We start from the raw sequence: 11,178 nt of genomic DNA, 5'->3' as shown, positions 1-11,178 counted from the left end.
ACGTTCTCTAGCAGCTCTGCATCTTGACATGTAAGTGTTCTGGGAACGTAGAGGGAACATCTTATGGTAGTGACCCTTAAACATGACTGCCCCAGTAACTGATCAGAACTGTGAGAACGTTTTGAGGCTACGTTCTTCTCACCAGTTGGGATGTTCAGACGTTCTGGGAGGGTGTAGTTTGTAGCTGAGGGTTTTTCCAGAAGGTTACGGCTCACAGAGAAGTACGAGGGAGCGATCCTTTGCGTCTCCTTCTAGAGGGGCTGGTAGAAGAACATTACCCAATGTTCCGCAAAGTTTCAGGGCCTTTATAACCTCACCAGTCACGTCATCGCTTTGATGAGTGCACTGTGGCAACGCCTTGTTCAGAAGGGTTGAAACTTATTTATCTCGATAAATAAGTTTTAAGTTTATCTCGATGATTAAACATTTTCCTAAGTCCTTGATCTTGTTCTGGCCCAGAGTTCGGTCTGTTCGCTTGGTTCTCTGCTGATTCTCCGGGGATATATGGGTCTCTAGCAGCTGAATGCTATGCTATATTCACCAGTGAGTTGCTAACTGTGTTTTGTTAGCTGTTTGATGATGAACAGGTTAAGGACTGCTGCTTTTTAGACCACGCAGAGAGACAACAAAAAAACGTTTGAGTTGTAACCATGCAGCTAAAACCGTTAGCTCCAACTCAATGCTATTTCTCATCACTGTGGTGCTATAATGTGGTGCAGAACATCTGGATATTCTACTTCTCATTATCACAACACAAAAAGAACACTCCAGATGTGGAATGTCTTCATAGTTATGATGAACCACAAAAAGAGGCCAAGCTAAAACTTGTCGCTGGCTTGGGTCCATGAATGTTGTGTAATAAGAACAATAGTTATCCCACACCAGGGAATTTAAGCTATCTGCTACATTAGCATTCTGTTAGATTTGAGGTCACTGCGCGATTCAGTCGGATCCCAAATTAGCACCAGCTAAAAAAAAAGAATGTAATCGTTGAATTTAAATGTTTATTAGCTCACTTGGTTAGCTAGCTAGCTGTTCCATAGAAGTAGAGTGACGTGTGAGCAGGTGAGCTAGCAACTTGAGCCACATTCTTGTCGTGATTCTGCTGCTAGCTTGTTGGTAGCTGAGCTATTGTCCCTCTGCTGCACGTCCTCGCTGCTCTCCTGTTTCAGTAGCATGACATCGTTGATCAGGGGATGGGGTGGCCGTCCAGCAGCTGAAGGGTCCAAGTGTCCTTGAGCAAGATACTGAACCCCTGACTGCTCCTGATGGCCCTGCAACGGACTGGTGACCCGTCCAGGGTGAACCCCTCCTCTCACCCAATGATCTCTTAAATGATGAGCTGTATAGAAAATGGGTGGAGGGATGTGAACTGCTTTCGGAGGGCGCTCATGTTTACGCGACACAAACCCACCTGCTACCTCTGGGTCCATGGAGCCTCCAGAGCGCCATCAAAGATTACGTTTCTGTTGTGAAAGAATCTGGTAAACTCACCCTTAAATGGTTACGGCATCACCGTGAACCTGCGTCAGTGTTGACCAACCAAACAGATGTGCTCACATGTGTCAACAGGACTATTTTCAGAGGCAGAGGACTTTGACCTTCCCTACACACACACATATGTATGTGCAAATATCAATTCATAAATTAAAGTCATGACTGAGGGAAGCGTGATGATCTGCGCCGAAGGGCGTCAGGAACCTGCTGGTGGACCTCACATGAGTAGGAATGTTTATCCAGACACATTTAGATGATAAACTATTTAATTCTTAATCAAAAACTCACATTGAGACTTTGGTTAACAGACGACCTCCGGAGAAGCTTCCTGCTTCCAATCACGCCACACAACAATGACATCAACACTTTTATTGGTCTAAATTCCCGCGTCCCTCTCCACCAGGTGAGAGTTCCGGTCCTGACCCAGAACACCGTCAGCGTCTGTCGGACTCTTCTTGTCTCTAACGCGCCTCTCAAAGGGTTTAAGTCCCTCAGAGGTCAGAGGTCAGACTCATGGACGCCGAGGCGTCACCAGGTGCTGTTAACGCGCAGCCGGAGAGTTTGAGCGCGCGCTCCGCTCAGGTGGTGTGGAAAGGAGCGCTGCCGAGGGCACAGAGGCAGCGGAGGGTGTAGTTCCGCCCCGCATTGTTGTCCCAGAACTCCCCCTCGTCGCACCTCAGGTAGACGGCGAAGTGCAGGGCCGAGCCGGGGTCCGTGAAGGGCGGCGTGCCCACGGTGAAGGTGTAGCGCTCCGCGGGGAGGCCCGGCGGCCCCGCGGGCAACGCCTGCGTGTCCACGTGGGAAAGCCACTCGTTGAAGGTGTACCGCAGTCCGACACCCCGGTCCGCGCAGTCGCACATGACCCGGATCGTTCCCCGCACGTCGAACTGCGTGATGGAGACCCTCTCCAGGCAGACGCGCAGCAGCCGGACCCTCTGGTCTACGTCCCGCGGGTCCGGGAAGCAGGTGACCAGCCGGTCCGCCTCCAGGCTCTGGAGGCTCTGGCGCAGGTCGCTGAGGAAGGCCTGCGGGGGGAAGCTCTGGTGCCGGGACAGGACCTTGCTCGGGATCTGCGGCTCCTCCAGGGCGCTGAAGTGTTTGACGCTGGCCAGATTCAGGCCCATGGAGTCCGCGAACTTCACCCGCTTCCTCCCCTCAGACCCGGAGACGCCGTCCAGGAGCGCCGCCGGGTAGGCGGGCAGGGACCGGGCTCTCCTCCGGTCCCTCATGAACTTCTCCAGGTGAGATGCGTCCAGCTCATCGTCCAGGTTCTCCTCATCCAGGTCCCCCAGCCCATTCTCGGCGGACAGGCCCGGGGATGGCGACTCTCCGCCGGCGTGGAGCTGCAGAGGTGAGCGGGACATTTCAGCCCGGCGGGCGCTGCTCTGCGTCTGCAGGCAGTCATGAGTCCGCGGGGGTTCCGGTGCGGGTCCGCTTGTATATTCAGGAGGATCCCGCCCCCCAGAGCGCACGCGCACCGTCATAGGAAACATAAACTTTCACCTGTTTGAGGGCACACACACACACACACACACACACACACACACACACACACACACACACACACACACACACACACACCAGTGGTGTTATGGTAGTGATGTTGATGGCTGAATACTGAGAAGGTTATATAACAGTTATATTGTTATTAACAGTCAGACTGGATATACTCAGGTACCACGACACAAACGCATCATCAACAGAAACAACATCTCAAAATTTAAGTGATGCAACATTTAGTCTAAAATAGAGTATAAAGTAGAATCTTCTTCTGGTTGTCAGTTTGAACTTCTTAAAGGGACATGCCCACTTTCAGGGAAAGTCCCTGATTGTCCAGTTGAGGTTCAAGCTCAGGTCCAGGCTAGTTAGCTTAGCCCAGTGGCTGGTAGTGGGTGGGAAGTGTTAGCATCAGCTAGCTCAGGTCCAGGCTAATTAGCTTAGCCCAATGGCTGGTAGTGGGTGGAAGTGTTAGCATCAGCTAGCTCAGGTCCAGGCTAGGTAGCTTAGCCCAGTGGCTGGTAATGGGTAGGAAGTGTTAGCCTCAGCTAGCTCAGGTCCAGGCTAGTTAGCTTAGCCCAATGGCTGGTAGTGGGTGGGAAGTGTTAGCATCAGCTAGCTCAGGTCCAGGCTAGTTAGCTTAGCCCAATGGCTGGTGGTGGGTGGAAGTGTTAGCATCAGCTAGCTCAGGTCCAGGATGCTGGTGTGTCCAGCAGGAATCCTCCTCCTCCTCATCATCAGTAGCAGCAGTCGCTCTTCTAGTCCTCAACAAACCTTTGGTTCTGTTGACCCAAGTTCCAGTGGAGCTTTGGAGGTGCTGCGTCAAATCACTGCTCCCAGTCAGGAAAGTAGTTCCGGCTACGTGTCTGATTCTACCACTACAACGTCTCCTCATGGTAAACTGGTATTTCTCAACAACCCTGGTTCTGTCAGTGCAGGTGAGCTTTGTTGTGGAGGATCTCGCCTCGTCACGCGTGTCTGTTTGGTTCCCTTCCATCGTGAACACGCTGAATTCCTCTTCTCTTCATGAATTGTAAATGATAAACTGTGACTGTCACATTCTTGCTCATAAAGTTGAGTTGAATGTGAATAGAAATGTTGTGAGGACGAACACGTTCTTATGTAACGTCGCACGGCATCTTTGACTGTGCGTCATAGCGTCCGTAAACAAGCACACGATGTCAGTGCCGACATCACTCTGATGTCACTGTGCCGCTGACATGGAGACGACCAACATTTAACCCCTCACTGCGCCACATGTTCCACCCTGTCAGTGGCCGAGTCGCATAAACAAACCGACGTGATGTCATGAAAAGTTCTTCCTGTCAACGCCATCCTGCTGTCAGCCTGCAGCTCCCACGTGTTGTTGACGGTCTGTGAAATGTCAGCGGTCATGAAGCAGATCTTCCCCCCGTTGTTTTGATGACATCATTTCACTGCTAACCTTCTGCATATTTGATTCGTGTGTTTGTTGTTTTTGGTTTCGAGGCGTCTGCTGTCACTGTCATGGTTGTTGCTTAGCAACGCTTGATCTGACTTTAGAATCAATATTATTTTATTATATAGAATAATTCAAAGATTAAAACCAGCTTTTGACTCGAAGCCAGAATTTCAATATTTAATCTTACATTCTTCTGGACATTCCGGCCCTGCCGCTCTTCCATCGCAACAGCGGACGAACCGACACACAACCCTGATGGACGGAGACGTCAGTCAGTCCAGAGGACGTTTGTGACGGGACGCTGAAGTGAGTTAAGAGGAAAATCAGGGAAATATTCAAGGAAATCTGAATAGACTGAGTTCAGTGTGTCCCGCCTCGAGAAACCGGCAGGAACGCATCAATAAGGAGACGCACTGTAAACTCCAAAGGTTAAAGGTCAATGGATCAGGAGCGTGGTCGTCAGTCAGCCGTCCTTCCCCAACAGCGCCACATCCCTCTGGGCCGGGTCGGGGCTGCGATGGCTCGCTGGACCCGAAGGTGACTGAGACCCAGGAATTCCTCGTTGGTTTCAGGAGCAACTGTCTTCACCCTGCAGAGACGCTAGAACTCAGGAACCATGTTGGACTCCGGTTCCACGTGGACGACAGCCGCCGGAATTCTTCCCGTCTCCAACCTTCTTATGTGGGTTTGATCATTTGTTCTTCTTTTGTCTGTTGGTGCGATGGATTGATGGAGGACAAGAACCGCCTCGTGGTCGGAGTCTGCTCCCTGATCATCAGCTGACCTACCTGAGCCCCTCTGGGGTACGCGTGCTCCAGACAGCTGGGCAGGTCCTGACGTCATGAGGTCATACGTGGTCCTGGGTTAGTGGTCCTGTCATCAGACTTCTACATGTCACTGACGGTGGAAACCAAATGGGCCGCGCACTGCAGATTGAGAACCCTGACATGTATTTGTGTGTTCTTGATATGTAGCTTGCATTCATTGACATGTTTGATGCAAGAGCACAACGCTGCTCCGCGCCCGCTGCTCCGCGCCCGCTGCTCCGCGCCCGCTGCTCCTCTCTGGTCTGCTATCACTGACGGGCTCCACTGATGTTCTGTCTTTGGTTGTGCGACTGGGACGGCAGGTGTGGAGTTACCGCTTTAATCCAGCTGATCAGCTTTGAACCACTGCTGAACCTTGACCTGGTTGACCTGCAGTAAGAGCTGCTGGCCAGCAGGGGGCAGCAGCCTAAGCCTCCCATCAGAGCCTCAGCAGACGGAAGCTCGTTATTCCCATTCGTCCACCACTACAGGAACCTGAGACCAGCTGAGCTTCGGGTCCAGCGGCTCACAGTGAAGGTTCTGGACTGGTTCTCCTGCTGATTCCACATTGGTACAATTGACTAACCATCTATGAGCATTTCCACGGGGACGTCACGCCCCTCCATAGAGTTCTCCCCGGTCCTGCTTTCTCTCCTACTTTGGGTCATGGAGAAGGCGGTCATGGGGAAGGCAGTCATGACTCCGCCCCCAGCTGCTGATGTCGCTGGTTGTTGATTCTTGACCAGTAAAGTGAAGGCAGCATTGTGGAACCACAACAATCATCAAGTGAGAAGGAAGCCACACACACACACACAGTAAACACACACGTTTGTTGACGGCATCGTATTTTCTATTCAAGACATTAAATGACGTGAATTAATAGCTTCTGGCTGTTGAAGCTCTCTGATTGGACGGCTCAATCAAAGCAGGAGGAAGTGGCTGCGCCGTGGGAAGGTTCCTGTGATTACTTCAGCGACGCGTAGGAGAGTTGACTTCATATTCAGGTCAGCAGTCCAGCAGAAGCATCACCAGTCACATGACATTGGCTGCTCCTCCCACAGGTAGAGTGCTGGAAGAGAGAGATGGGCCTCGACACAGCAGACCTCAGAATCTGGGATTAAAGGGTTATCAGGATTCATCTGGGGGAGATCAATGACCTCATTAGCATAACACCGTCTGATTGGTCGGCTGAACAGCAGGACATGGAGCTTCCCCCTGGAATGTTTTAGTCCTACAATGGTTACCGTTCGTCTGCAGTCAATCGCAGGTCAGACAAGTCTCTTTCTGCCTCTATGACATCAGCAGCAGGTCTGATGATGTCACACCTCACTTTCTGCGATGTAGATACGGTACATCAGTGTGACGATGGCCGCCGCCAGAACAGGAATCAACCAGTTGAACCACCAGCTGCAAGAGAGCAACTAGTTAACAGACTAAACTGGATGGACCAACAGTTAGCTGACTAACTAGCTAACCAGCTAACTGACATGACATCACAGGTGACGCGTCATAGATGGACCGCTCTGTCTGATGGGAGCAGGGACGCCACTCGCTCGCTCGCGTGCGTGTGTGTGCATGTGTGTGTGTACCTTGGCTCCACCTCCAAAGTGGTGACACGTATTTCCTGTCATACACAAACAGAATTAGCGGCGTTGGCAGAATCAGGAAACAGCAACACCACCACCGCAGTCGCCAACTCACCTCAGGTTTGCAGATTTTCTCTCGGTCGTCCTGCATGCACGCACACACACGCGCACACACACACACACACACACACACACACACCTATAACGTTTTTGTTTGACCTGCTTGTGTCTGGTATGATTGATCAAACGTCAAAGTGACTAACTAATGAACGAGAGACTTCCTGTTGGTGGTTGTAACAACAGGAAGTGATGTACATCTTCCTCTTAGATGAACACAAAACTCTGAGGCTCATTTTGCCTCAGTTGTGTCTCACCAGTCTTCTTCAGCCTGGTGTTGGTAAGAGTGATGTCACTTCCTGAGATGATCCTGCTCTTTCTAGCTCATGGCGCTCGCCTCTCACCTGATCACGGCTGCTCTTACTTCCTGTTTATAATCTCTTTGAATGACATTCAGAATCTTGGATGCTTCCTGGGGTTTCCGAGCGCGACACACAAGCAGCGTCTGACTTCTCTGAAACCCTCCAATAGAAAACCTGAATGGGACTGACGACTGGACTACGAGTCAGACGAGCGCCATGCTGGCGTCAACATGAGTCACCGTGCTTAGGAGCATTGGAACGGCGACTGACCGGGTGCAGCTCTCCGATCACCATGCTGTCGGCCATCTCTCTGGCGTCGGTGGAGTGTCCGACGTCCTCAAAGCTCTCTGTGGCGTCTCCGCCCGCCTGCTCCCTCAGCACCTCCTCTCCTCCGGGATGCTGCGACCACAAACAAACATCCGCTCTCAGTTAGCAGCTCAGAGTCAGCTGACAGCCTCCATGACCCCACACCACAACATCACCGCTTACTATCGAACCGCCATTTTGCTTTTCAGCTGCAAAAGTGAACCAATTTGGACCTGTCAATCATTCACGTGATGTCATGGAGATGTGAAGGGTTCCACGGCTACAATTTGGTTCTGCCAACGTCACACATGGCGCTCAGGAAACAAAAAGCGAAGGTCCACCGGGGGCAGACTTTCCACAGCTGAGCATGTGGTCATCATTTCCTGCACCTGTCATGGCGGACAGAGGAACCTGCCCAGAGTTTTCTGTATCAAACACTTTGACATGAAGACAAGTGAGATGCTTCCTTGAAGAGGTCACATGATGGCGTTTAAATCCATGCACAGGCCATCTCACAGGTGCAGAGTCTGAACACTCATGTGGGTGTGAAGGGGTTAAACTTCAAGGATCAAATGATTTACAGCGGCAGGGAGTGCGGCAACGCCGGCGTGTCCTCAAGTGACCCTGCAGACGCACCTCAGCTGCTTTCAAACAAAAGACAGCAAATTCGCGAGTCGCCATCGGGGCGGCGGCATCTTAGTTTCTCCAGGTGGTAACCCCACCCTGCCGGGAGGGAAGGCATCAGGCGACGACCCTGAGCCATGAACACGACCTTTCAGGGACCCGTGGCAGGGAAAGTTCAAGACGTCGAGCTGTGACGAGGCTGAGCTTTAACTTCCTGTTTCTGTTCTAGAATTTAATCTACAAACAAGCTGGTAGTTCATCCCTCCAGTTAATAATTGAGCTCCTTTACTCGCCAACAGATAGTGAAGCAGCCTCAGCAGTTTTAAAGGCACAGGTGGTCGGATTCAACAGGCCCCACAAGCAGCACGTTCCATCCCCTGAGACCAGGGGGGAACCCGGAGCAGCTAGCGTTAGCGTTGTAGCAGGACGTGTTCTGGTTCCTTGCAGCTGCACTGACCTGAAAATCTCATGTTCTTATCAGAAAATTGTTCTTAATTCCATACTGATTCCATTTTGTTTCCCAGGTTTTTGGGCAACATTTTTGGGGGCCGGCGTGGCTCAGAGGTCGCGTGGCCGTCCAGCGATCCCCACTTCCCCCAGTGACCATGTCCAAGTGTCCTTGAGCAAGACACTGAACCCATAACCACTCCTGATGGCCCTGAGATGGACTGGAGACCCATCCAGGGTGAACCCCGCCTCTCACCTAATGACAGCTGGGATAGGCTCCACCCCCATGACCTTTAACAGATAAGAGGTAGAAGATGGAGGGATGGGTGGGTTTTTGGGTGACGTGCTGGTGTTTTACGATGGTTTTGTTGACAGTTACACGTGTAGATATAAGATTATCTGTTAAAAAAAACACGTTCATGTTTTGACCAACAAAAGTGTGCATCAACAGTTTTTCAGAATAAAAGTCGACTCCTCTAACATGTTTGCTCTGACCCGTGGACATGCTAGCTTTGTTTCATTGAACCAGTTTGATCACGAGTGCATCGGGACATCGTGACAGAGAACCAGCCGCGAGCCACCGTGTGGGCCACCAGAGTCATGGCGTCAGAGTCAGAGCCTCCATCTTTGCTTCAGGACTTGGACTCGGTGGACCTGCACGAGGCTCGCGGCCAGTTAGCAAGCAGTGTTTTCTTCTCTGTACCAACGTCTCCTGTCCGTCTGTCCCTCCTGGTGAGGGATCCTCCTCCCCTCCTCACCCTGAGGTTTCTCCCATTTTTCCCTGTTAAAGGTTTTCTATGGAGTTTCTCCTCAGTCGATGTGAGGCTCAGAGGGCAGAGGATGTTGTTATGATGCCATGAAGCCTGGAGACAAACTGGTGGTGAAAACAGGCTACAAAGAAAACTGCCTTGCCTTGTTAGCATTAGCGTGCAGTGGCAAGCCTGGATGTCACAGGAACATGAGGTGGAACCACAGTGTTTCTGGTTCTCTAGACACCTTTTTGTTCATTTTGAGCTCATGTGACATCATCGTCATGACTCAAGTGTGCTTCATCGATTGAAGTATTGATTGATCGGTAATAAAACAGGAAAATACTTTTCTGAGGGTAGAACTGCGTGTTTCGTAGTTTCTGGTGAACGTAACATTTGAAATGGCGACGCTGGTCTCCCGTCCCTCGACGGGCTGAAGCCGGGACAGAACTTTTTGTGGACAAAAAAAAATTGATGATCAATCAGTAGATGAATATCAGTAGAAGGGTACACAGAGAGCCTATAAGAAATAAGTTGTTCCCTCAACTTAAGTAATTTGTGGTCACATGATATAAGTTGGTTCAGAAACAAAGGTCTGGCTCCACACACCTGTGACTGGATCACGTGACCACACCTGAAACATCTGCAGATCTAAAAACTCAGGTAGCAGCATCACCTGAGGCTAAGCTGGGATCGATGGCTGGACGTGGTACTGATCTTAGCGCGTGTAGAACCCGCAGATCTGATGTGGATCTTTGGAACCAGACCTCGGACACACTTGGACCACCGTGGCCCCGACGCCTGCCAGGTTTTAGCTCTAGTGCTCGAGGACTAACGGCTCCTCACCTCCTCCAGAAACTTGGTGACATCGTAGACTTTGTTGTGGATGATGATCCAGCTGGACTTGAACGTGTTCTGGTCCTCGATCTCAGACAGCCGGTAGTACCGGAGTCCAGCGGGGCTCGTGTCTTCCGTCTCGCCCATTTGTGTCCCTGAAGCTCGGACTGTTCGACGAGGAAGCCTCGCTGCTAGGACGGAGTCGAGTCCGCCGAGTCACTCCGCGCCGTGACTCCGCACAAACACCGACATTTAACCCACTTTCTGTCAACGAGTGTCCCAACTTTGAACCGCCGTGAGCTCGCCGGTCCCAGAGGAATCAACATCCGGCCCGAGCCTTCAAAATAAGGTGGATTCAATGTGAAGACGGCCGCCTCAAACCCAGGGAGACTGAAGAGAGGATTACAGACAACAAGATGGAGAAGTGAAGAGCACAGAAAGAGCTGGAGGAAGGAGGTACTGCAGTAGAAGTACTAGTACTAGGTTCAAATCACAGTGGTCTTACAGAAACATTCATGCACATTTTCAAATGACCAAGACGGCCCCCTAGAAACTCACACTTGTCTTTTGAAGCGTTGTTTTCTTCATAAATTACTCTCCAATACTTTCCGTTCCTATGAATTCATGTGAATTTTGTTGTTTTCATGGTTCGTCCTTGTGGTGTCAAAGTTAAGAAGTTCAACTTGTCAACTGCAAAGTTGCAGTTCAATAATTTTTAAAAGAACATCTGGAAAAGTGGTGATGTAGATGTGTTAGGGCTGAGTAGGAATCTGACGGCACCGACATCAGATTGAAGTATCATGAAGTTCTCCAAGTACCGGAGCAACAACAATAAATCCATCAGGAGACATGTTCATGTAGTGGGCTGGTGAAGGTTGGAGGTGCGGTGGAAGCACCGACGGTGAACATCATCATCAGATGCCTCTTTCCTCCTCTGAAAGTGAAGTTTTAAAAGTAAAAAACATGATA

General features: G+C 50.8%; 2 protein-coding genes across 3 annotated transcripts; both read right to left on the bottom strand.

Annotated features, from left to right (window-relative positions):
* Window positions 1-1,252: 1,252 nt before the first annotated feature.
* Window positions 1,253-3,785, bottom strand: ppp1r3g (protein phosphatase 1 regulatory subunit 3G). Its single transcript, XM_086192056.1, has 2 exons — window positions 3,769-3,785; window positions 1,253-3,000 (listed from the first exon to the last, which is right to left on the bottom strand). Exon 2 carries the CDS (start codon window positions 2,988-2,990, stop codon window positions 2,076-2,078), a length of 915 nt encoding a protein of 304 aa, XP_086048182.1. The 5' UTR covers window positions 2,991-3,000; window positions 3,769-3,785; the 3' UTR covers window positions 1,253-2,075.
* Window positions 3,786-6,052: 2,267 nt separating this feature from the next.
* On the bottom strand, window positions 6,053-10,540 carry cyb5a (cytochrome b5 type A (microsomal)). Of its 2 annotated transcripts, XR_015111035.1 has the most exons (6): window positions 10,219-10,540; window positions 7,517-7,645; window positions 6,943-6,972; window positions 6,831-6,865; window positions 6,486-6,648; window positions 6,053-6,380 (listed from the first exon to the last, which is right to left on the bottom strand). XR_015111035.1 is itself a non-coding variant. In XM_086192057.1 (5 exons), exons 1-5 carry the CDS (start codon window positions 10,354-10,356, stop codon window positions 6,561-6,563), a joined length of 420 nt encoding a protein of 139 aa, XP_086048183.1. In that variant the 5' UTR covers window positions 10,357-10,538; the 3' UTR covers window positions 6,053-6,560. The 2 variants fall into 2 exon arrangements, 1 of the variants encoding a protein (XP_086048183.1); XM_086192057.1 differs by having other exon boundaries at window positions 6,053-6,648; window positions 10,219-10,538.
* Window positions 10,541-11,178: the final 638 nt, after the last annotated feature.

Source organism: Aulostomus chinensis, chromosome 21 (assembly GCF_037954235.1).
Source record: "Aulostomus chinensis isolate RoL2024-O1b breed Wild chromosome 21, RoL_Achi_v1.0, whole genome shotgun sequence".
Classification (NCBI taxonomy): Eukaryota; Metazoa; Chordata; class Actinopteri; order Syngnathiformes; family Aulostomidae; genus Aulostomus; species Aulostomus chinensis.
This window is presented reverse-complemented; position numbering and strand designations above follow the sequence as displayed.